At 41.1% G+C, this 27,315-nt stretch overlaps 1 protein-coding gene across 1 annotated transcript in view; it reads right to left on the reverse strand.

The window, feature by feature from the left end:
- CAPN2 (calpain 2) overlaps positions 1–22,417 on the reverse strand; it is an 89,833-nt gene extending 67,416 nt beyond the window's left edge. The window contains exons 1-2 of the mRNA XM_072647737.1: positions 22,140–22,417; positions 11,226–11,295 (exon numbers count right to left, since the gene is read on the reverse strand). Coding sequence (XP_072503838.1) covers positions 11,226–11,295; positions 22,140–22,376 — 307 coding nt within the window. The 5' untranslated portion in view covers positions 22,377–22,417. The remainder of the gene's footprint in view (positions 1–11,225; positions 11,296–22,139) is intronic.
- Between the last annotated feature and the right edge of the window lie 4,898 nt (positions 22,418–27,315).

Here is a 27,315-nt window from a genome sequence, read left to right on the forward strand (position 1 = left end):
TTTTTGTATGTATGTCTCTGAGGCTTGGGATATTTTATTTCAGGGATTGTTTTGATGTCCTGATTTTGCCCTGCCTAATAATCTCGGAAATCCTTGTTTGTTGGGTTCCAGTTCTGACTGGGTCATTAGATGTATTTTTCTTTTTTTGAAAAATCAAACAAAACAGTACAAACAACTTTGACTTGGTTTAATCTCAACCTTGATTCAAGGCTCAAAATATAGGCTGGGTATTTAGCAAATGAATATACCTGATTCTCATCGTTTAATTTATGATTTGTATCAAGTTCTTGGTAATACATATGGAGCCCAAATGCTTTCCTTCCACCTATGGTATTCAGTGGCAGTGAAACAGCTTAGCAAGATGGTGCTGGACTTGGAGGCAGAAAGACGTGGGTTCACATCTTTCCTTCTACAGCTTAACTCATGGGCAACTAAGTCACCTTTTCTTGTCCTCCCTTTCTTCATCTGTAAAATGGGTATACAAATACCTCTGGCAATCACCTCGAAGGGTTATTATGAAGATCAACTGGGATAACATTATGGAATTATGAATCTTAGAGCATCATGTTATTTTTAATATTACTGATCTCTTATGGGTTTTTTTTGGAGGGGGCTGGGAAGTGAGGGTAGAGAAGTTGAGTAGTTAATATCTCGGAGTGCCGGGAAATAATTGCCTGCTCAGGGTGAAATATCAATACCTCCCCTTATATATACATACAAATAGCACTTCACAACTTACAAAGCACTTTACAAACATTATCTCAACGTAGGCTTCCAATAGCCCTGTGAATTAGGTAGGATATGTCTTATCATATTCATTTTATAGACCAATAAACAGAGATGGAAGAAAATCCTAAAGTGACTTGTTCAAGATCAAACAGGAAGGTTTTAATCTCAATGCAATTAACCCCAGTGGTCATTACACTCTACCACAGCTAGGTCAGAAAACTAAGGATCTGTGTGGTGGGTACTCTTGACCCATTCTCACGATTTACAGAATCATAGATGAAAAAGCTAGAAGAGACCTCAGAGATCCCCCTGGTCACAGGTTTAGAACTGGGAGGAGTTTTAGGGGAGATTGTCCAACTTCATTTTACAGATGAGGAAACTCACGTCTGGAGAGGGTCATAAGTGACTTTTCCAGGATCACACAGGTACTGAGTGAAACCCGGTCTTTAGGTTTCAAATCCAGCACTTTTGCCATTGTAATAGGAAGCAAACCTTTTGGTATTCTTTCAGGACCCAAGAAGCAACTTCAGTCAGTGTGAGCATTAGCAGAGGAACAGAAAATACCTGCATGAAAAGGTGCCCTACGAGAGCTTTATTTATCCTACCTTTCATTACCGTTTTCATGTGGAAATGACCCATAAGAGTATGGTTGGTGAGACATAATCATATCCCAAAGCCTTGTTGGACAGGGGGCAGGGCACTCTGGCAGGTGTATACACCCAGCAAAATGAGTCAGTGCAGCCTGCAAAAGTAAGGCTTGGTTTCTAGCTTCCCTGGAAGAAGCTACAGCTGTTCTCTGCTGAGCTGATTCTCCACAACAACCATTTTCTGCATTGTGCAATATGGTCCTTGGTCAACTTGCTTCTGTAACCTGATCTGAATTCATCTGGAGAAGTTCCAAAGCAGAAACTTCTGGGAAAGCAGGCAGATGTTTAATTTTGGATTAACTGTTGCCTTGCTGTAGAGAGAACTCCCAGTAAAATCCTAGAAAATTATGCTAATTATAAGTTAAAGGGAAAGGACTCAGAGAATCACTGAATTTGAAAGTTAGAAGGGACCTGGGAAGCCATCTGACCTCAAACCATATCTAAAAGAAATCCCTATTGTATCACATGGTCCACCAGCCTGCATAAAGACTTCCAAGGAAGGGAAACCCACCACCTCTCTGAGTATCCCATGCTACTTTTGGACAACTTTAACTGTTAAGAAATTTTTTAATTGAAAGCCTACATTTTTCCCTTGGCAACTTCTGCTCATGGCTCCTAATTCTGCCCTTTGGGGCCAAAAGAGTGAATCGAATCCTTCATCCACATGACAGCCCTTCAAATACTTGAAGACATCTGTCATGTTCTGCCTTCCCCCTCTCCCCTGCAGGTCTTTTCTTCATCCTAAACATTCTCAGCGTCATTAGACGATATGGGTTAAAGGCCCTTCAACAGTCTGGTTGCCCTCTCTGGCCTCTGATGCTCGCTATGTGGCCTTACTTCCCTATGAGCCTCAGTTAATTTGTCTATAAAATGAGAGATTTAGACAGCTGAGTTCTATGAGCCTTTCCAGGCCTACAGTTGTCTGACTTTATGCTGACTGATGACAGTTCTCTGTGTCTGCAGCTGCACAGAGGCCACAGTGAAAATGAGTCCCCTTTAGGAGGCCTGGTCAAAGTAAGAGCCACCTGGCTCTGTGTGTGTGTATGTAAAAAAAAATATATATATATATTCATATAATAATAATATAAATACAAATACAAAGTTAATTAATATGTAATGTTCTATTATAAATATTAATAAATAACATAATACAAATCTAAAATAATATAAATATATTTATATATATTTTACATACTCATCTTTTATGTACGCATGTATGTGTATATTTGGGTGTATGTACATATATATATTCTATATATGTATATATAGAATATATATATGAATTTTTCTTTAACCTTCAGATTTATCAGTTAACATTTCCGGGAGAAGAGAAGGGAAGTACACCTTATATAGTATTCTTTCGATCTTCACAAAAGACCTGGGAAGTAGGTAGGGCATGAATTTTTTTATCCCCATTTTACACATAAGGAAACTGAGTTTTCAAGGATAACTGGTTAAGTGACTCACAGACAGAGGCATCAGAGTCAGGATTTGAAATCATGTTGTTTGCCTCCCAGGCTAGAGTTTATTCTACTATGCCAAGCTGCTACTTTTCACCATCCTCTAGTATTCATTATGCAAAGCACTACAGTGGGAGTAGACAAGGTGTCTCTAAAGTCTTAGTGCAGTTTTAAGCTACTAAACGATAAAGATTTCCAAGGAAGGGCACTCCACCACCTCCCTATGTAGACCATGCCACTTCTGGACAACTCTAATTGTTAAAAAACTTTTTAATCTAAAGTCAAATTTTTCCCTTTGCAACTTCTGCCCATGGCTCCTAATTCTGCCCTCTGGGGCCAAACAGAACATATTTAATCCTCTGTTCATATAACAGTCCTACTGAAGTGCTGAGACTTTAGCAACACTCTGTATAAATAGAAAATACCGCAATCTCTGTTCTTCAGGTGCTTATGATCTAAGGGGAAAGATCTTCCCCGCTAGCCCCAGTCTTCTCTCTCTCTCTCTCTCCATATATATATATATATCCCTCTCCCTCTCTCTCTCTCTGTTTCTGTCTCTCTCTGTTTCTCTCTCTCAGATACCACACACACACACACACACACACACACACACACACACACACACACACTTCTATTGGCAGTGGAAATGTTTTAAGAATAACAAAGAGAATCCAAATTCTAGCAGGAGAGAGGACAATGCTCCAGGGACCATGTTCCCACCTTCTTGCAGGGTCTTCCTTCAATCCACTTTATACCAGATTCCACAGGCACATACATGGGGTGGGCAGGAGACAAGTTTGTGTTTGGTTCCCCCTGCATCCTCTCCTTTACCTTCCCTTCAATCCTATCCCTACTTCCTCAGGCACCAAAGCCTTCTGCTTCTTCCTTTTCTCCTTTAGCAGTCACTTAATCATGCTGAACCTCAGCTTTCCCATCTGAAAAACAGAGATAACAATCGCACTTGACATCACAGGGCCATTGGGAGGACTGAATGAGATCAAAAGGATCACAGAGCTAGAGCTAGGAAGGGATCCTCTAGCCCAACATCCTAATTTTACAGAAGAGGAAACTGAGGACCAGAGAGGTTAAGCAAATGGCTCAAATTCATACAACTTCCCAACTAGTGGTGGGATTTGAACCCTTTTGTCCTTCAAATATTTAAAGACAGTTATATTCCAACTTAGTCTTCCTTTCTCCAGATAAATATCTTCAGTTCCTTCAAACAGATCCACATTCACTGAATGAACTAAGGATGCAAAAAGTAAGCATAAATGGTAAATGCCTGAACAAATTGTATGTGAGCTATAATGACATTATAGTGCTGTCAGAAATGACACTTATGAGGAATTTAGAGAAACATAGGAAGACTCGAATGAACTGATACAGGAACCAGGAGAACAATATATATAAAAGACATGATAACGCTAAAATGAAACCACACACTGGATAATCATCTGACCAATCTTGGTGCCAGAGGAGAGATGTGGGAGCACCCTTCCTGCAGTGCAGAGGTGGGGGATGATGGGAGTGAAGTGTGGCATATGCTGTCAGATGTGGTCAATGTTTCCTACAGCTTTGCTTAACGATTTTTCCTTGTTACAAGGAGGTTCAAAGAGGGGGCCAATATATCCAACGATTAGTATGATGTAAAAAAAAAAAATCCAAAACCAAAAAACATCAACAAAACTTCTTTAAAAATGCAAATGAAGAACACACTGAACAAAGTCAATTAGCTTTAAGAAGTCCATTTTGCCTTTAATATTTCACATTCTTCGTTCTCAGTTGAGGGTTGTATGTCTTCTATAGCTTCCCAGTTTACAAAGCTGTTTTCTTTCCCCTAATGTCCAAAATCAGATTCATTGCTGTAACAAGAAAGTGACCTCAAATTCTCAAGCCCCTCAAGGCTATGGATGGTTCTACCAAGGTAGAAAGGCTTTGAGTGTGGGCCTGGTGACAGATTTTCTGTCTTTCATCTGAAAGCCAGCTGAACCAAATTTGGAGAGACTCATCAACACCTTAGCTACAGGATGATGAATTTTTCAGCCATCATAACTTCTGAAAATCATTTTACCAAGTCACTAAGGGACCATAGGACCATAAATATCAAAATAAATACAAAACAAATCAATTAATATAAATTAAATAAATGCAAATATTTTGAAGCCAACTAGTCCAACTCCTTCATTTTACATATGAGGAAACTGAAATCCAGAGAGATGAAGGGACTTGTTCATGGTCATGCATTTGGTATGGGGGAGGATATGCATCTGACTCCAGAGCTTTGATCTGTGTTGATGGAGAGAGGGCCTACGTCACTAAAATCATGGATACTTGACGTAGTTCCCCCGTAAAGTCTGTCATACAAGCATTATTGTCCCCATTTTATAGATACAACGCTGAAGCTCAGAGGAAGATTAAGCGATGACTATCACACAGTGAGGTGGTGGAGGTAGGCCATAAATGCAGACTCTGACTCAAAGGTCAGTGGTCTTTCCATGACCATGTACTGGGGTCCCTTAGGACAGAGGCTGATGGCCCACAGTAGGCAATGGCTCTAACTTCTATTCCATGTACAGCCTTTCAAGTGGGCCACAGGTCGAGTAGTACATTCGCCAGTTTTTAGTAATTCTCTTTTTTGTCAGCTTACTGATATTGTCAGAACACCTCATTCACAGGCTGACATTGCCTGAGAGCTCAAGGATACGTACAGGCTTGTTTTCTCCTGCTAAAATGAGTTCTGGTGTTTCAGGTATCCAAAAATAAAGGAACAAACGATGTTTTTCAACCGTCTGGGCTGTGGCCCCAAACCAGCTCTGTTTATTTTTGCATAGTTTTAGAATTTGCCCCTCCTCCCATCAGATATTTCCATCCTTCATACTCAGCATATTCATTTTAATAACAAAAATATTTGGGCTGAAATAATTATTCTAGGGTGATCAGTTTGTGACTTCCCCCATGCTGTTCTCTTTGGTAATGCCTAGACTCGGTATGCTGAAGAGAGCATTGAACTTGAGACTAAAACCCTTGGGTTGAGGCCACAGCAGGCCACTCTACGTGAGCCTCAATTTTCTTTTTTGTAGAATGGGAATAATAATCCGATAGCATCTATCTGAGCAGCAAGAGAGTCAGTATGGCATCATGGTCAGAGAACTATCCTCAGAGCCAGAGAGGCCTGACTTCAAGTTTGTCCTCTGAGCCATATGAACTCTGTGACCCTGAGCAAGCCACTTTATTTTTCAGGGCTCTGGCCAACAATCTAAGACTATAAAACGCAAAGGAAGTACTGACCTGCATTAGTGAAGGGACTTTCCTCATCTGGGAATTCTCTATACTAAAGAAATCAGGGACCAGTTCAGCACCTACCTCACAGGGTTGTTGTGAGGACCATATGAAAAGGATGTATTTGAAACAATAAATAATTGTTAACAAATCACTTCATCCTTCTGAGTCTCAGTATACTCATCTGTAAAATGGGAATAATAAAACTTGTATAATCTACCTTGCAGGGTCAAGAGAAAAGCACTTGTAATCCTTAAAGCATCATAGAAACATGAAATCAATATTGTTGTCAACACCTTCAGCATCAAGGAAAGGAGATAGGATTTCTATACTTTTCACAGAATTTCAGAGTTGGAAGGGACAACAAGGGTCTCCTAGACATTCATTCATTCACTCAACAAGCATTTGTTAAGCACCTACTATGTGCCAGAAATTGTTCCAGGAATACAGAGACAAAAATAAAATTGTATCGGTTTTCAAAAGACATATTCTACTGGAGGGAAACAACATCTATGTGGAAAATTAAATATAAAACAATTTCCAGGAGGAGGACATTATTAGCACCTGGAATCAGAACAGGCTTCTTGTAGGAGGAAGCATTTGAGTTGACCTTTGAAGGAAGCTAGGGATACCAAGGAGGAAGTAAAGACTAAGTGTATTCTAGGCATGGGGCACACAACCTCGATAAAGGTATTAAGATAGAGGATAGAATATCACGTACTGAGAAATCCAGTTTAACTGGAAGGTAGAATCAATAAAGGGGAAATGTGAAATGCTTTAAAAGCTGAATAGAAGAGTTTATATTTGATCCTAAAGGAAAGAGGGAACCACTAGGGCTTCTTTTCTAAAAATTATTTTTAAATGAAGATTTTAATGGAATGATAAGCACATTTAAAACACAGGAAATTTAACAAGTACATTTGAATGCTTACACTATACATTTACATTCATGTGAAATGCATGAAGCCATATGTCTGTGTATGCTTTATATTTGGTACCTTTATATAACCAAAACTTATTATGCCTATTTTATAAACACCATTTCATATATGATCATTTGACAATTAGTAGTTTCCCCTGCGAGATAGAATAAATTCTGTTCTTATTGAGAGTATTCAATAAAAATTGTTTATCATTAAAATTTATTTTAAATTAATATTCTATGATGAGAAGTTATATAATTTGTAATGTGTGGATTTCTTGGTATCAGGCCTTCTTGTTTGGTTTATAGTCTTAAGTGACTTAATTTTGAAGATTTAATTCTTCAGATGAAATCACAGTAAATGGTGATCTCAGATAATTATTCTAAAAATTGGATCATTTTTAAAGCACTCATTTAAAATACTTAAGTTTGATAGTAGTGAGCAGGGCAATAGAGGTTCTTGAGTAGAGGAGAGATGTTCAAACTATGATGAAGCCCTGAACTAGGATGGTGGGTTTGGGAGTAGGTGGAAGGGAACAGAGCCAAGCCAACACAGCCATTCTACCTTGTGGAGGTAGAATCAACAAGAATTTGCAACTCATTGTATACTATATGTAAAAGTGGTCATTTGTTCTTGTTTTTGCTATGGTGGTGGTTTAGACTTTGTGTGAAGAACTCTGGGTTGGAGGGTGAGGGAAACCGCTAAGGTAACCCATTCTAATTTCAGACAGCTCTAATTGTTAGGAAGGGCAGTTAGGTGACACAGTGAATAGAGTGCCCACCTGGAGTCAATCTGAGTTCAAATCTGTCCTCAGACACTTATTAGCTATGTGACCCTAGACAAGTCACTTAACCCTGTTTACCTCAGTATCCTCATCTGTAAAATGAACTGGAGAAGGAAATGGCAAACCACTTCAGTATCTTTGCCAAGAAAACCTCCCAAAAGGGGTCATGAAGAGTTGGAAATAACCAAACAACAAGAAAAAATTATTAGTAAGTTCTTCAAATCTAAATTTGCCTCTTGCAACTTCTATCTGGTGCTATGAACCAAACAAAACGAGTGTCATCTGTCTTTCATGAGACAATCCTTCAAATCCATGGAGACAACTATCCCATTTTCCCCCTAGTCTTCTCTTCTCAAGGTTAAACATTCCTAGTTCCTTTAATTGATATTCACAAGACATGGACTAAATGCCCTTCATGACTCTCCTCTAGTCATTTCTCATGTTATCAATGCCCTTTCTAAGAGGTGGGACCCAAAACTTAACAAAATACTATGGCCTGAGCAGGACAGAGTATAATAGTTCTGATAAAATGTTCAGTTGAAGGGATTAAAGCTAACGGCTAATTCCCCAGCAGAGTAGTCAAAAGATATGAACAAATAGTTCTTTCATTTGCAGATTATTAATAATTACATGAAAGAATGCTCCAATTCACTAAAAATAAGATAAATGCAAATTAAAATAGCCCCAAGGTTCCATCTCACACTCATCAAATTGGCAATGACAAAAGGTGGAAAAATCAAAATTAGAGGTCTAGTAGAGAGGCAGGCATGCCAATACATTGTTGGAAAATCAAAATTAGAGGTCTAGTAGAGAGGCAGGCATACCAATACATTGTTGGTAGAGCTGTGAATTGATACAACTATTCTGAAAAGCAATTTGGAAATATGCAAATGAAATTTCTAAAATGTCCATACACTTTGACCCCAAGATTTCACTGCCAAGCATGTGCCTCAAAATGAGTGTTTCATGTGCAACGAAATATTTATGGCAGCATTTTCATAGTAGCAAAGAACTAGAAACAAAGTAACTACTCATTGACAGGAGAATATCTAAACAAGTCCATGAATGTAACAGAATATGATTGTGCTATAAGAAATGAGGAGCGTGATGAAGACAGAGAAGGATGGAGAGTTATGTGAACTGATCAAAGTAAACAGGCCAGGCAAACAACATATACAATAATGAATATAAAAAGAAAAAACCCCACTAGTATAGAATTAAAACTGAAGGCTATGAAATTATAAAATACAAGATTGGCCTCCAAAAAGAGATATGGGAAGAAACTTTCCCCTGCTACTTTATAGAGGTGGGGGTCCATGGGTGGGGAGGAACATTGCATATAATATCAGACTTTTTTTTTTTTTAATGTGTTTTAATGACTTTTTTTCTCATCCTCATTTTCTTTTTTTTTTTTTCTTTTAAATGTCTTTGTTATAAGGAATGACTCTGGAAAGCGATCGAGGAGAGAAAGGGGGAAATCTGGGCAATGTTTAAACAAAAGATATCGATAAGATGTATTTAAAATAAATTAACAGCTAAAAATGGGTCTCTTTTGTTATTAATACATTTCATTCATCCACACCACGGTAGTCTCCATTGCCATAAATAGACTGACTCCATATGTGCTCTGCACAATGGCCACAAGAAGACACAGCTGAGAATGTCAGTCCTACTGTGCTCACAGCTCCAATCCGTGGAGGGCTTTTATCAGAAGAAGCTCCAGCAACAGCCTAGTCTTCAGGCCCTTTGTAGATTAAAATCGTAACACGAATTACATTCAGAAACAAACCTACCAAGAGCCAGGCTTTAGATAGGCTTTTTAATTCAACTATTCCATGGAATTTGTTTTTCTCCAAAGAATATAACATCTGTCCTTAGATCAATAAATGGCTTTGTTGCTGTTATGATACCATGGTGACTTTGTATGGTAAAAACCACAAATCTAACGCTGTACTAACTTCCTTTCATCAGAGCACATACAGTTTCCTCTTCTGCTACAGTGAGTCACTTTCCCCTGTTCACTGGGCTGATAATTCAGAGAGCAGAGGGATGGCTGGGGTGATGTCGTTAGGACTGGCCTGAGCTCTGTTCACTCAGTCATCAGGATTCCCTATAACAGCAGCATCCCAGATTCCTCCCACTGCTCTGTTCCCCCATTCTGGCGGCTTTATAGGCCTCAAAAAAAATGCCCTCTGGTAAAGTACAGACTATATTGGTCTCACACATTCAAGTCAAATTAAGTCAATAAACTTTTATTAAGCACTTACCATGTGGCAGGCAAGTCTGACCCTCTGAGATCCTTTCCAATTCTGAGATTTTGTTTTCACTTCTAACCATCTCCACATCATGCTATCTCTATATGGCCCATCATCTTCACTTTCCCCTACTGGACTCTTGAACTCCATCTCCAGAATAGGTCAGCTTTGACTTATCTTGTGTGGATCCTGGTCATCTCCATGCCACATCCAACATATGTACCCTCTTCTCTTCTTTCCATTTCCTCTTTATGTACTATCTTCTTCCACTAGAATATAAGCTTCTTGAAGGCAGGATCTATCTTGCTTATTTATATTTGCATTCTCAGCACTTAACAGTCCCCGGCACTAGAAGCAGCTAGGTGCTCAGTGGATAGAGGATTAGGCCTAGAGTCAGGAAGACCTAAGTTCAAATCTGGCCTCAGGAACTTAGTATCTGTGTGACCCTGGAAAAGTCACTTAACTCTGTTTGTCTCAGTTTCCTCATCTACAAAATGAACTAGGGAAGGAAATAGCAAACCACTCCAGTATCTTTGCTAAGAAAACCTCACAGACAATACTGATGTGATGTGGCCGACAGGGTCTTGAAGAGTGGGACATGACTGAGTCACAACAACAGCATTAGTAAGCACCTAATAAATGCGTTACCTATCTACTCCGTGATCTGGGCATTCTCATGTCTCAGTTGGTGGGTCGTGGCCACTTTGACAACTCATTGTAGCGTGGACTTTACTCCAGTTTCTCAAAGGCTTTGCTAGTAGAAGGCAAGGTCTGGCAAGGCCAAGAAAGCTGGAAAGACTTAGAGTATAGACCTGCCAATGGACTGTGTGACCATCAGTCTAGCATATTTTGAAGAGGCTTGTCTCCAGAGGGTTGGTCCCAGGGGATGAACTACTTGGAACACAGGAGTTCATAAAGAATGTACACTAAAGTATTAGTAGGGGATGGATATCTGCTTCATTGGAAAGACTGCTCAAATCATGGCTCATTTAGGGCACTAAAATTGTCAGAACACAAGCAATATTAGGTTGGACAAGCTCTTGGGAAGAGAAATCAAAATGCTAGATGTAAAGGTTGTAAAGTCAAAGAGAAAAGAGAACTCTCCCCCACCTCCTTCACTATTAGAACTCTGTCTCTTAGTCACTTACCTAAGGCTCCTTGACAGATGTCTGTGCGGGTTGCTCCTTCAACAATAAACTGAGGATCCGAGCAGATCTCCTGAGAACAAGACCCATAAAGTATTGTTAGTGCCAGTGTTCTCCCCCACTGGGATCCAATTATCATTCTAATGAAACTGTTTAATTTCTTATTTGATCCTCTCTTTTCTTTAGGCGAAATCCTCCCTTGGGGCATGATACCTACTGGACTTTTAGGCATTATCTTGTATAGTTTAGTCAAGTATGGACTGTTCAAGAATATGATGAGATGTTTAGGTAAGTCTTGGTTTTTGCCCTCCTGGAGCTTATCCCTCTCCTGGAGGATATGATCAAAACATGTATAATTATATGCTATGGTACTATATAAATATGCATATATGCTATATACCATTTCACATGTTATCTCATTTGATCCTTACAGGTAAAGTGCTTTTACTATCCCCATTTTGTCGATGACAAAACTAAGGCTGAGAAAGGTTAAGTGATTTGTCCAGGGTGATACAGCTAATAAGTGTCTGAGGCAGGATTTGAACTCAGGCATTCCGGATTTAAATCCAATGCAATGTCCATTTTGCCATCCAGTTGCCTAATAAGTATAATGCCAAAAAAACAATACATGATAAATGAATCAGAGAAATGCAGAAATGTTGTATGAAGACACAGGGAAAAAATATCCCTCACTGAAGGGATCAGGGAAGGCTTTATGGAGGAGGTGGTATATGATTTGAGCTTGAAAGGACAGATAAGAATTCAACAGACAAAGAGGGCAGAACATTCTAGAAATAGGGAAGACCATGAGCAAAAGTACAGAGGCAAGAGACTGAAACGTGCATGGGGGATGGTATTAGTTCAGTTTTGCAGGAGCCTCCAGAATGTAGAAGGCAGTACTAAATTAAGAGAGAAAGAAAGTCCCAAAGAAAAAGTGGCACCAGACTGTGGGAGGCCTTGGATGAGAGGTAAAAGAATCAGAACTTTTTACTACATAAGTCATAGGGAGCCAAAGACAGGGTTGAGCAGAAGAATGATGGGATCAGATTTATGCTTAAGGAAGATTTGTATGGCAGCAGAATGAAGGAAGCAGGGAGAACACACTGTTGTTGTGTTGTTTTTCAGTCACTTTTAGTCATGAAATCCCCTTTTGGAGTTTTCTTGCAAAGATACTGGAATAGTTTGCCATTTCCTTCTCCAGTTCATTTTATCATTGGGGAAACTGAGGTAGACAGAGGTTAAGTGACTTGTCCAGAGTCACACAGCTAGTGAGTGTCTGAGGCAGGATCTGAAGTTAGATTTTCTGACTCCAGACCCAGCTCTTTGTCCACTGTGCCACCTAAAATCAGGAGGGACAGACTGAGGTTGCAAAGATGGCTGATGTAAGGAAAAACTTCCTATCAATTAGAGCCCCCCCACTCCCCAGAGTGGAATGGCCTACTTAGGGAGGAAGTGGATTTCCCTCCATTAGAAGTTTTTAAACAAAAGCCGGACCACTTGACATGTATTTTACTGAGGGGATTCTGTTTTCATAAAGAGACGACCTCCTGTTGCTTACTTTAATAATAGCTTACTTTTTAAAAAAGAGTAGGCCACGTTCCTATAGTGTTCTATAATGTACAACAACCCTGTGAGGCAGGTTGTGTAAGTACTGTCATCTCTTTTTACAGATGAGGACACTGAGGCTGAGAGAGGGAAGTGATATGTCCAGTTACACAACTGTCGGAGCACTTGTCTCCCAGCTCTCATCCTGACTCTAATGGTCAGTCCATCTGCTCTTGTTCCCTCTCCCTACTTTAATATGCTGTTCTCCCTGACTGGAATATAAGCTCTCTGAGGGCAGGGACTATCTTTTTGCTTGTATCCTCAGAATTCAGTGCAGCGGACTAGATAAGCCAGTAAGTACCACCAGTAACTACCCTAGCTTCTTCTGTCTCTCATTCCAACACCACATGCACTCTTCCTTTGCCTGAAATTCTTCTCTTCTCCCCTTCACCAGTCTAAATCCTTATCCATTCTTTGCTAAATCCTCCCTGGTCTTTGAAATCTTTCCAGTTTGTTTATTAATCTCCTTCCCCCTGAGTACCTATTGTCTGGATTTTTACCACTTCTGTACTGTACAATTTGGTATTATTATACTTTTCTGTGCTTAGTATAGTTGAAAGAATGTTTGAATTTGAGACAAGGAAGACCTGGGTTAAATCCTGCCTCAGGCACTTATTAGTTGTGTGACCCTGGATAAGTTATGTGACTACTATCTGCCTCAGTTTCCTCAACCATAAAATGGGGATAAAAATATCAACTATCTCAGAGGATTGTTATGAGGCTCAAATCTATTGATTGAAAAGTGCTTTGCAAACATTTAAAGAGCTGTACGTGTGAGGTATTATAAATTCTAATCTTATTTCTTAGGATGGTAGAATGGAATCTCCCTGAGGGCAAGAACTATCTCATTTTTAGATTTGTATTCCCCCTTGCCCCCTCCTCACCCAGGTATTTAATGAGTGTTTGTTGATTGCCAATCTACATACAGTGAGAAGGGGCTTTAGAGAGCTTTTAGTCCAACTCCATAAACTGAGACCCAGCAAGGTTGAACAATTTACCTAATGTCCCTTAAGTAATAAGCAGCAGAGGAATCCAGGTTCTCTAGCACCAAATTCATCACTCTATCCACAATATTTCACAGGTTTCTGTCGTTGGATTGGTTGATGGAGGAAAGTCTCTGGGGACAACAGTCTTTCAAGAGAGCTGGATTCCAGTTCTGGAGATTTCTGGCTTAGAACTTGTTAATAGAAGAGTAGGGTGTGTCTGCTTCCTGGTCCGTAACAGTGCCTTCTCAGAGGAAGTGGGAATTTAAATCTGGGCTATTCTTAGATTACGCAACACCGTATGAGCAGATATGCCCATCAAAGGCTCCAAGAGTCTACTCTGAATTTTGCATTGAGAGAGAGAGAGAGAGAGAGAGTTTATTCCAGCCCTCCCAAGTTCACACCCTTTTTCAGTTTTCCCTGAGAACTTCCCAGGGTTCTGCTCTGCTCCACAGCTTTCCTTAGTCCAGTTTAGCATGGAGGTGGTTTCTGAAGCATATTCTACAGTAGGGCAGATCACTGACCAATCAGTGCATCACAGGAAAACCTCCATTTGGTTGTTGTTGGTGATGACAGGACAAAGAGACTGCTTATCTGCTTGGGCAAATGGAACACACTTTGCACTGATGCTTGCTAGCCTAGCATGAATCTAGCTGACTGAGTGAACTGAACCTAATTTTCCCAGCCTCTTTATAATAAAATATTGTGCTTATCAGACTCAGCTTGCCAGTCAAGCAGGATATAGTACTAAGAGCTCTGGAATGAAGTCAAAGAACCTGGGTTTGAGGTTTAGCTCTTCTACTCCCTTGCTGGGCAACCTTGGCCACTTATTCACTCTGACCATCAGCTTCTTTTACTGTAAAGGAGGGATGATAATATTTGCATTACTTATTTGGCAAGATGGAGGATGTCAGAAAGCTTATAATGAGACCCAACAAAGACTGATCATTCCTAGAACACTTGTAGATGACACTGGTGTTAGAGTTAAGTAATACAACTGAGTATCATCCAGATAAATGATTTATTTAATAGCATATGCAGTTGCAAAACAAAATGGGTTCAAGCTTCTTAGTAGTCAAGAACCCAGAACTTTGGTTTTTACCCAGTTAATATACAGTTTGGAGGGAATGAAAAACAGGGTGAAAGGATTAAGCACTTGGTTTTTTACTGAAGGAGGGGATCTGGAGGTAATGAAGTGAGGGTGAGGATTGGTTGGAGGGAATTGGGAGACAATCAGAAGACATTGAGGAGAGAAGGAAAAAGGGGTTGTTTTGTTTGATTTTTTAAGCTGGTTTACTCTTGGGAAGGGGGAGTATTCTTGCAACTTCTCCAAACTCAAATGACTTGGAGAATTAACTTCACAAGTGATAAAAGCAAACAGAGTCACTAATGCTATTTCAATATTACATTGGGAAAAGAGCAAACAATGAAAAGAGATAACAATGCAATTGTCAGCATTTTTATGATGCAGACTGATGACAATGGAGCTATGACTTTTGGACCCAACACTTCAGGACACAGTGTGCTGGGTGAAAAATGGCATGTAAGAAGATAAGGCTGAACCAGACCAAGTATTAACGGAAGTGTGTGTTGGAGTAACACAACTCTGAAAGCTTTAAAGGAACAGGTTTCAATATCTCTCAGAAGTAAGACACCAAACCACAGGGGGAAAATCACTGATGGTATTATTAGCAGAAAAAAAAAAAGTAACAGGGAAGATACCAGCAACTGCTGAACCATATATCAACTTTCTCATTAATTACTTGATCAACATGCATTTATTAAATGGCTACTACGAGTGGTAGCTAGATGGTAAAGGAGATAGGGTACTGGGCCTGGAGTCAGGAAGGTTCAACTTCCTGAGTTCAAAACTAGCCTTTGACATTTCTAGCTGGGCAAGTCTCCTATTTGCCTCAGTTTCCTCATCTGTAAAATGAACTGGAGAAGGAAATGGCAAACCACTGCAGCATCTTTACCAAGAAAACCCCAAATGGGGTCAAAAAGAGTCAGATAAAACTGAAATGACTGAACAAGGTGCCAAGCACTGTGCTAGGTACTAGAGAAACAAACAAAATGATATGCCTGCCCTCAAAGTACTCACATTCTATCAAGAGAGACAAGTCTTTCTGAGAATGATCTACATATCCATGAATCAAGTAAATCTTTGATGGGGGGGGCAGCTAGGTGGTGCAGTGGATAAGAGCATGAGTGCAGGAGTCAGGAGGACCTGAGTTCATATCTCACCTCAGACACTTGACAGTCACTAGCTGTGTGACCTTGGGCAAGTCACTTAACCCCAACTGCCTCATCCTGGGTCATCTCCAGTCATCCTGATGAATATCTGGTCACTGAATTCAGATGGCTCTGGAGGAGAAGTGAGGCTGGTGACCTGCACAGCCCTCCCTCACTCAAAAAAAAGTCAAGAGCAAGTCATGCCATCATTTCTCTGATGGCATGGTCTTCTTCGGCAACGAAGGACAAACACACTTTGAAATCTTTGATGAAAATATCAAAGATGGAAGGAAGTCTTTTGCAGATGATTTTTATAGCAGACTACATCTTCATAGTCATAAAACTGTGTGAAGGGTGCAGAGAATAGAAAGCATTGTCTTTAAGAAAATGCTTTTGACTTGGTAGAACATTAAAGATTTTCTTATAATAAAATGTTTCCCATGAAATCAGTTAACAAGCATTTATTAAGCACCTACTATGTGCCAGGTATTGTGGTAAGCACATAGAGATACAAAGAAAGGTAAAGAATAGTAAAGATGCTAAGATAATTAGATCATGGCTGGAAGGGACCTCAGAAGCCATTTAGCCCAATCCTCTCATTTTACAGATAAGGAAACATCTGGCTTAAGTTGTGCAAATTCAATAAGCAGAAGTAGGATTTGAACCCATTTTCTTTGTCTCCAAAGCAAACACTACACTTTATCCAAAGTTCTAAGAGAATTTTGTTTGATGTTCCTCTGATTACCAGTACCAAAGCATAAAACATGGAGATGTATCTAGCCAAAGATGTTTATAATTATCATGAAGGACATCCTTCAGAGAGTCCAATTGCAGGATGACTACTCTATAGATGGTAGGGTCTTCCAGAAATCACTGGCTGCAGATGATAGCATAGAGATGGCAGCAAACCACAGAATGAAAACCACAGGGGCCCCTCAATGATCTCCATGACTACTCAAAATAGATCAGCCTAGCAACATACACAATAAAAGCCAAACTGATAAAAAAATTCATTATCCATATTATGGCATGCATACTAATGACAATGCATCCATTGAATCAGGCCTTTAGTACAGTGATAATATCTAAGATAGGCACTGAAGATTACCAGTGAGCTTGGCTTAGAATTGTTGTTGGTTAGTTCATTTTCCGTCATATCTGACTCTTTGTGACCCCATATGGGGTTTTCTTAGTAAAGATACTGGAGTGGTTTGCCATTTCCTTCTCCACATTATTTTATAGGTGAGGAACTGAAGGAAACAGGATTAAGTGACTTGGCCAGAGTCACACAGCTAGTAAGTGTCAAGAGACTGGATTTGAACTCAAGAAGACAAGGCTTTCTGAGTCCAGGGCTAGCATTCTATCCACTGTGCCACCTAGCTGCCATGGCCTAGAATTAAACTGAAGGAAAAAGAAAAAGCTGGATTGTCTTTGGGCAACTGTTTTGTGCACTCAATGATCTCAAGCTGCCTCCGGACATGAGATTTGTTTTTCTTAACAACAGTACTGTTTCAATAATGCTATATATGGTTGTAAATCTTGGAACATCATGATGTTCAAAGAATCCAAATTGCAGGGCTATAGAGAGATGCATGGTGGGCATGAGTAGGATTAAGCAAATTGCTAATCATGATGTACACACAAGAAGAGCTGTTAAAGACAAAATTAAGGATAGTTGCTTTATCAATGATCAGAAAAAGAGGTAAGAGGGAACAAGAGATAACAGACTGATACCCCAAGAGCTGTCCTGTTATTTGTGAGACGCTGATAGACCAAGAGGAGTACCTCCAGGATGATATGCTTCCAGACACTCTAGAGTGAAGGAGTTGATCAAAGGAGTTGAGGAGATAAGGAGTTATCTTCATGATAAGATATGGCCAACAATCACAGGATGGAAACATGACAAAAAGGTTAATAGGAATATAGATTCAGGGCTAGAAAGGACCTTAGAGGAATGAGGAAATGGAGGGACAGAGAAGGTAAGTGACTTGTTTGGAGTTATCCAGCTCATAAATGTCTGAAGTGGGATTTTACATTCAGGTCTTCCTGACTCCAAGTCTAGATATGTGCCCACAATGATGAGATCACATATCCATCTAAACAGACATTTGCTTTTTTTTGTGTATGTTAAGTGACTTGCCCAGGGTCATACAGCTAGTGTCAAGTGTCTGAGGTCAGATTTGAACTCAGGCCTTCCTGACTCCAGAGCTGGTATCCTATCTACTATGCCACCTAGCTTCCCTTAAACAGACTTATTTGAAAATCTGTTTACATTCAAGTATTAAAAGCTATATGCAGTGATAATGTTGAGAGAAATTATTTTCTCTTATATTAATAACCCATTATTAATTAGGATCCAGGGTTATTTCCTCAACTAGGGCTCAGACCATGTAGAAGGTCATTCAGTTTCAGAAGGACATGACTAATTGATGAGTGTGTAAACAGAATCCAGTCTGGGTGAGTTCTTGTCCCAAGGAAAACACACCTGTTCTTATTGTCCACTAGAATTTAGGGTGACCCAGCTCAAGAATTTAGGGTGACCCAACCAGAGTGGTCTGGATGGAAATGGATTCCTCTGTTCAGCCTGCTAGGAGCACCTGAGTGTCATAAAAAGCTGAAGATTTCCAGCCTACCTCTTCATTAAATGTCCCCCAATCAGGGTTTATTTTCACTTCCCAGGGCATCCTCTTTTACAAAGCTATTTGAAGCATCCAGTGACTCCAATGAGGGTCTTTGGTTACTTAGAGAAGCCACTGAATTTATTGATTATTAGCTAGCCTAATTAATAAATTAATACCTAGAAACTGTCTCTCAGTTTTTTTCATTCATCACAATGTGTGACTAGTTACTTTATAACTAGAAGCATGGTGTAAGTACATCCTGCCAAGCTATTCATAGGAATTTTAGTACCCAGGGTCGGTTTAATTGAACTGGTTCTGGGAGGGGTGGCAAGGCAGGGCATTTATGATATGACAGAAGTCATATGCAGGATTCTGATGGGAGAGAGACTTCAGGAGAGCTGAGAAACCTGAGAAACTGTGCAAAGCCAGGGTGTTCCAAAGGGGCAGGGACTGAGGTGGAGAGGCAGACTGTGAGTCAGGTAGCAAATTTATTGGGCAAGAGGAAGGGTGACCTGGAGGGCCAGAGAGGACAGCAACAAGGACTTTGGACAGGAAAGAGTGGACTAGAAAGGACAAAGAGTGGCTGCTGGGTGAAGCTGGCAAGGGGAGGAGCCGAAAGTAGCAGTGGGAATGAAAGAGATATGTCAGGGGGTGTGAAAGTAGCAGCCAGACTTGGGGAGGGTGAGATAGTTAGGATGCAGTGAGACCCCAAAAATGAAAGGAATCTGAAAAAGAGATCGAGGATTCTAGAGTTAGCTCTGGAAGAGGCCTTGAAGGTCATGTAGTATAACCGTTTCTTTTTCTTCCTTCCTTCCTTCCTTCCTTCCTTCCTTCCTTCCTTCCTTCCTCCCTCCCTCTCTTCCTTCCTTCCTTCCTTCCTTCCTTCCTTCCTTCCTTCCTTCCTTCCTTCCTTCCTTCCTTCCTTCCTCCCTCCTTCCCTCCTTTCTTCCTTCCTTTTTTCCTTCTTTCCTTTCCTTTCCTTTCCTTTCCTTTCCTTTCCTTTCCTTTCCTTTCCTTTCCTTTCCTTTCCTTTCCTTTCCTTTCCTTTCCTTTCCTTTCCTTTCCTTTCCTTTCCATTTTGTTCAGTGGTTTCACTTGTGTCTGACTCTCTGTGACCCCATTTGGGGTTTTCTTGGCAAAGATACTGGAGTGGTTTGCCATTTCCTTCTCCAGCTCATTTTTACAGATGAGGAAACTGGGGCCAGCAGAATTAAGTGACTTGCTAATAAATGTCTGAGAACAGATCTGCAGTCAGGAGGATAAGTCTTCCTGACTTCAGACTCAGAACTCTATTTATTCATGGTACCACCTAGTTTTTTTTTACACAGATGAGAAAACTGAAGCCTAGTTATGTGATTCACACAACGTCACACAGATAGTAAGTAGTAGAAGCAGAATTTGAATTCAGATCTCTGATTCTAAATCTAATGACTTCACCACTAGACCACAACAGAGGAAGGACTTCAGAGGTTACAGCACAAAGTAAGGGCAGAGGAAAACAGTGACTGAGGAAGCATTAGGGTTGAGTTTACTATGAGGCACAGTCTATAGCCATTGGTACAGTCAGTAGCAACTACTTTGTGGCTGATCCCCTACTGATCTCCAGGCCACAGGTTAGGTAGCTAATTGGAGATCCAGAGTTTGGATGAGGAGGTGCCCCCCAGAAGGGCACAAAGGGCATAATGAACCCCATGGGGACAGGTGGACTCCTTGAGGCCAAGGGAGGAAGCGAACTGGTTGGATAGCTAGAACTGGAAACCTTTCTAGAGTAGATGGAGAAATCACCCTCTCTCCATAACTCCTCTAACTCTCTACTTCCCCATGTCAGCATTAGGGGTACAGCCCAATTGCCCCATACTGGTTGTAGATTTGGCTCTTATTGTTAAGGATTATTCCACGTATTTTCAAAAACTTTTTTCACGCCTTTGGCTTTCTTTCTGAAGTCCACAAATGTAGCTAAGAAATTCCTGATCAGGCCAAATTAGGCCAGGGAGAATTCACTGTAGCCAGAATAAACAGCTAACCTCTGTTTCATTCATAAATGTTGTAGCAAAAATGAGAAAGTGGGTCAAGGGAAAGGCACAGATGAGAGAATGTAAGATGACAATCGCCTTTTCAATCATTCCAATGACCTTAAAGAGAGATCCTCAAATTCCTCACTCAGGTCTGGTAAACAGACTGTGGAGGAACAATTCAAATGTGGAAGGACAGGAGATTGGGCCCCCCCAAGGTGCACCTGTCTAATATGCACAGACATTTCCACTGAGAAGGCAGAAAATGTCCAAGGACCAGCTCATCTGTCTGCCTGCCTTGGATCTTGTGAAAGTTGATGGGTGTGTGAAACGGGAGGCTTGACAAAAGAGGCTGTATGTAATAAGGAGAAACCTCAGGCCTGAGTGTCTGAGGAAGCGGGAGTGACCATGAAAAGGAGTCCTCTGGAGTATCTCTTCCTTCCCAGATTTTACCTCCAGTTAAAGTACTACCAGATAGCTCAGCTGTCTTTCAGTGGAGAAACAAAATACTTTCTGTATAGAAATGAATGAATTTTGCAGATGAGGAAACTGAGGCCTAGAGACACTGATGTACCTGACTAGTTAGGGGTGGAGATGGGAGTAGATCCAGTTTCTCCTCTGTCCTCATGCCAAGTTCTTTCTACAATGCACCAGGTTACATGGCTCCTCAAATATTTGCTTCTTAGCTGCTTTTCCCTATGGTCCATTTTTCCTTTATCTTCAGACTTTGACTCACAACAGGGTATCCCAGATCTCTGAGGAGCTAGCTATCCCCGGTCTTTACCAGCTTTCTCCTGATTAATGTTGACTCTGTGGATGCCGAGTTGTGATGACAGCCGGGCTTGCCCTGGAAAATCTTGCTCTGTATTGTGTGTGAGGAGGAAAGACTACATGTGTTCCAGGCCTCCTGGAATCCGGGCTCCCCTAAGGGACCCTCCTACAAGTCCTTTGCACTGAGTAACCTCAGTTCCTTTAATAGAGTAAGCAGGCCAGATGTTCGGAAAAGCTGAACTCTGGTTGGCTGCTTTCTATAAGGGCGCAGCTGATTCTTTCCTGAACCATTCCCGTCTCCTTCCGCTTGGATTCTACTTCTATTTTCCTGGGTGTGTAGCCTATACCGCACCACCCTTTCTACCTTTCTCATTACCCAGAACAGCTAACAGCGCTTTAGTTAAGTGTCAGCTAACAGCGAGGGCTAGTACTAACTCTAATATGGATGGATGATTCACTTCGTTTCAGTTCAATCCAACAACTATTTAATAACTACCTACTGTATACAGAGTCCTGGATTAGGTATAGGGGGGGCAATACCAACTTGAGATACAAACTGGCATACAGACTGACCTCCTGGCATTGACTCTTTAATTCAGGCTTTGCTGAGGGAGGGAGGGACTCCAGTCCCCTCTCCCTGCTCGGATCGCTTCCCCATCCCACCCCAGAACAGCTTGCCAGTACACTGCCTACCGTGGGTCTCTTCCAGACGACGCCTTGAGTTTTGCTCGAGTGCGGTCCCAGTTCCTTGAACCCCAGGGAAGATATAATCGCCGGGAAGGAAGGATCCTGAAAGAGTTTACCCTCCTCCAGGCATTCGTTGAGAAGTGTCTCGTAGTCCTGGTTGAGGTATTTGACCGCGAGGTCGTGAGTGCCCAGGCCGGCCGCCGCCTCTCGGTCTCTCACCACTTTGGCTGCGATGCCCGACATGGCTCCGGTCCTGGGTTGCTGCCACGGCCTAGGAAATGCGGCTCAGAAGGCGCTGGGGCTGCCCAGGAGCAGAGGGAGGCTGCAGGCGCGAGGAGCAGGGGCACGCCAGGGGGTTGGAGCTGGTGCTGCTATCCTGTTTGCGGATGGGGGTGATTCACCGGAGAGGGAAGGGCACCACCAGCTCACCCGCCGCAGAAGGCTGGGTGTGGCTTTGTCTCCTAACTCTGCGCCGCTTTGCAGCGGGACTCCGGGCCCAAAGACTTCAGGGGAGGAGCCAAGCCCCGTGGAAGGACAGCTCCACTGGATGTGCTGCCCTCTGCGGGCAGTCTGGGCACACGCGCCCGCACAGGGCACCTCTTCTCCCCCAGATCCTGCTCCCCATCCCCTGGGAAGTTGCTGCCTTCCCTTCCACCTCTCCCAAGGAGGCTAGGCACTTAGGGGGCCCACTTATCTCCACGGAGTATGGAGAAGATGACGCAGTAGTTAGAGCTCTGGATCAGGAGAAAAGAAGACCAAGTTCACATTCCGTTGGCTTTGTGATCTGGGGCAAAGTACTTAATTGCTTTCGGTCTCAGTTCTTGTTCATCCTCAGTTCTCAATAATACTAACCTTTACCTCACGGGGATATTGTGAGGGTAAATTGGGATAATATTTGTAAAGCGTTTTGCACACCTTAAAATGTTACTATGTAAATGCGTGCTACTATTATTATTATTGTTAAGATAATATGTATCTCAGGCAGGGGTTCTTCAATTGTGATCCATGAACTTGAATGTGTGTGTATACACATACATAAATACATGCATAAATTTTAAAATGAATATGATATATAAATATATATGATAAATGTATGCATATATCAACATAATTGGTTTTCTTTGTAATTCTATGTATTTTATTTTGTGCATTGAACAACTTTGTTCTGAGAAAAGAGTCCAAAGGATGATGCTGGAACTAGCTCCAACTGGCTCCTGTTAAATTTTCAGTATAAGCATTTAGACTTCAGAAATGGGAAAGTCTACTAATCATGGCTTGATTGACTGGTTTCTAAGCTTAAGAAAGTGATGGAGAAAATATTAATGCAGATTAAAATTATGTTTACTCCCCCCCCCCCCAGTCTATTCTTAAAAATTTAACAGCACATCTCTGGGGTCGTGACACAAAATGAGATTTAAACTCCTACTTTAAGGTTTGCAAAGTGCTTTGAATATAAGATCTCCTTGATGGATAAGAGTGATGGATTTGGAGGGAAGAAGACCTAGGTTTTCCTCTTGCCGGACAGTACTACTGAACAGCTCTGTCAGCTTTCATTTGAGAAATAAAATACTTTTTTTAAGGAACCAGGATAAGATTGATAACATTTTACAAAAAAGGAAAGCAAAATCCCAGAGATGATGTGACATGTCCAAGGTCACACTGCCATTTCCTGAGAGAGCTGGGGCTAAATCTTGCATCTCCTGCCTTCAAGTGCTGAACTCTCTCTAGTGAATGTGAATGCACTACCCCATAAACGTTTGCTGGTAGGCGTCAGTATTGTGGATTCATACAGGTCTGGCCTTGGCAGCAAACTGACTTGTGTTCAAATCCCACATCAGAAACTGACTTGTGTGACTCAGGGCAAGTCATTTAATCTTTCTCAGCCTCAGTTTCCTCATCTGTAAAATGAGCCTCTAAGATCCCTCCCACCTCTACATCGATAAGCTTATTTCTGAGTCTCCCAATGACCTTGTAAGGAAGATGCTATTTTTATTCCCATTTTACAGATAAAGAAACAGGCACAGAGTTTAGTGATCTGCGTAGGGTCACATAGTCCATAAATGTCTGAGGTGGGATTTCAATCCAGGTTTTCCTGATTCCAAGTCTAGCCCTCTATTAGCTCTTGTGTTCTCTGTCTCTAGTGTTCTACTGTTTGTGATGGTCCCACATATTTGGTGCTATGGAATGAGTGCGGGCTTTTGAGTCAGAAATCCTGGGTTTAAATCCTGATTCTTACCCTTACTATCTATATCACAAGATCACAGATTTAGATCTGGGAAGGACCTTTGAGGTCCTCTAGTCCAGATGTGTCAAACATACTGCCTGAATCATATTAAAATTCAATTGGGAAGTATTTAGCAAAAGAAATTAAAATACAATAAAACATAAATACCCTTACATTTTAAAACTGCATTAAGGTGCAGACCACAAGTATATTTATGTATGGCTAGTGACCTTCCTTTAAGTTTGAGTTAGACACCACTGAAGTAGTCCAACGTCCTCCTTTTACAGGTAAGGAAACTGAGGCTTGAAGAGATGAAGTGATAGATTTGGACCCAGCTCTTCCTAACTCCAACACCAGTATTCTCTCTGCTTCACCAATGATTCCCAGCTTTCTTTTTTGTTAGTCTCTGAACTTCTTTCAAGAACAAAAGTAAATGTATGGTGAACCCCTAGGGTAATTTAATGTACCACTCATAATATTATTTTAGACATTAATTAAATGTTTACAGTAAATACAATGATAACTTTTGCCCAGGAAAGCTCATGATGTGCCCAAATTGCTGTAGAAACAAACAAAATTCTTCAGACATGCACATGCTTGTCATTGAGGAAAATTTTATTTGAAAACAATTGAGCAATTATTTATTGCTTAAGGCAATGCTAAAGAATTTTTTAGCATGAACATCTTGGAGTTAGGTTTGTGAACCACTAATTGAGACCTACTGCACTATAAACACCCAGTCTTTTCAGCTGACCTTAAGCAAATCAGCTCACTCTTCTGAAACTCAAATTTCTTCATCTGTAATGAAGTTGGACTAGATGACCTCTAAGGTCCTTTCCAGCTGGAAATCTGTGAATGAATAGACTTCTGCTTTCTACTACCTCTGTTAATCCTTGTCCTGAACAAATACTCTTTACAAAACCAGAGAGAACTACTTTATGGGAAAGATTCCCCATCAGTTTGTTTTGCTAGGTCAGATTTGACCATGACTTTTGACTATTAAACAGGCTTGGAATATTGAACCCAAGTTATCCTCTTTCCTCCCTCCTCTCCACCCCTCCTCCTATGAACATCCTCCTTATTTTAGACATTAGCCTTATTTAAGACATTAGCCTTATTTCTTGGGCCCATAAATTACTACTCTTGTCTGTAGCTAAAGGAAACTATCTATTGTTAAGTGGGTGTGGGAAAAAAAAACAATCAAGTAATACCAGCCAATTATAAACAAATCAAGGTTGGAGATTTCACTTCAACTGCCTTCAAAAGAGCCTATCCTATGATGAGACTGGCTTCAGCCATGACTTCTATGTCAATGACTCCCAAATTGAGATCATCTTACAAGGTTCCTTCCAGCTCTGTGTCCCTGCAGTCAAAAATGATCTTTTTCTTTTTGCAAGGCAATTGAGGTTAAGTGACTTGCCCAGGGTCGCAGAGCTAGGAAGTGGCAAGTGTCTGAGGTCAGATACGAACTCAGTCAGGTCCTCCTGACTTCAGCGTCGATGCTCTATCCACTCCGCCACCTAGCTGCCCCCAAAATGATCTTTCTTGTCTCAGAACTTTTATTGTATTTTGTATTTCTCTTATGCCCTGATCATATTTTATTTTGTAGACTAGTTAGTACATAATGAACACATATTTGTGTATATTCTTTCTCCTTTTAGATCATAAGCTCCACAAAGTCAGGGACAATATTTTAATCATATTTTATCTAAATATTTGTTGCATGAATGAGTGAATGAAGTGATAGAATCTGTCCTAGCATATCTGGTTTTCCGCTTAACTCTTTCTCATGTGGGTGGCATTCAGTTACATCCTGGTAACAGGTTTCATGATAGAGTCGGTGACATTCCCAAGTATTTGAGGGGAGAATGGTGAAGATGACATGAAGGAAGTGATGGGGTTCAGACTCTGGGAGCCTCCTTGATCTCCCCTTGAATCTTCCCACTTAATCAGGCCTTTCGTACTCAAATCTAATCTTCCCATTTGTTCAGGCAGTCTCTGGAAACTCATCAAGATCCGTATTCATTCCCATGCTGCCCCTATCAAGATCTCTGGATTGCCCCACCCGCTTCCCACCCAAACCCTCCATTGTCTGATATCTCCTGATAGCCTCCAGCTGTTTCCAGCCTTAGACCTTCCTCGGATTCCCTCCTTGGACTTCTCAAGACCCTTCCTAAACCCCTCCTCCCGTCACCCTGGACTACGGGACACCCCCACCCCCACCCCCGCTCCCCCAGATCCCTCCTATACTCTTTTCTGTATTTAAGTTCCATCTCGCCTCCATGAAGGCGCTCAGATCCAATCCAGCTCAGACTCTGTCTAGCTGGGATTCTATCTGGCCCGCTTGTGAATACAAACGTTACAAATGCTTAGGCTCCTTAAGAGGCAACCCAATTAGACGAATCCTTAATAAACTTTGTTTTCTTTGGCTTTAAGAAGGCTTGAGTAGAATTCATTCGAGCATGACCCGGACTGTCGATGTTTTGAGGTCCCCTATCACCCCTGAACCTCATCAGGAGTAGGTATGAGGTCCAGATGAAAATGCTCTGGATTGAGACATGGGTTCAAATCCTAATTCTGCCATTTTACTACCCGTAGAATTTTGGGCAAGCTACTTAGTCTCAATGGGCTTCAGTTTCCTCACCCATAAAATGAGGGAGGAGGGAGGATTAGATAGAGAGAGGTAGAAGAAAGGGAAAGATGCATTGATGAACTCCAGCTAGGATGCCATCTCTTCCAGGAAGCCTTCCCTGATTCTCCTGTTAATAATGTCCTTTTCTCCCTAATATTTCATATGGTATTTTCTTGCATCTGCCTTATGTGTTTCTCATGTATTCTTTGTACTTTATTTATTTATAAATGTTATGTTCCTCTGTTCTATGAGGGGCATGGACTGTGTTGAGGAACCTTTGTATCCCCGCCCTCCCCGCCCCACAGGACCTAATGCAGTGTTCTGCA

Source organism: Notamacropus eugenii, chromosome 2 (assembly GCF_028372415.1).
Source record: "Notamacropus eugenii isolate mMacEug1 chromosome 2, mMacEug1.pri_v2, whole genome shotgun sequence".
NCBI lineage: Eukaryota > Metazoa > Chordata > Mammalia > Diprotodontia > Macropodidae > Notamacropus > Notamacropus eugenii.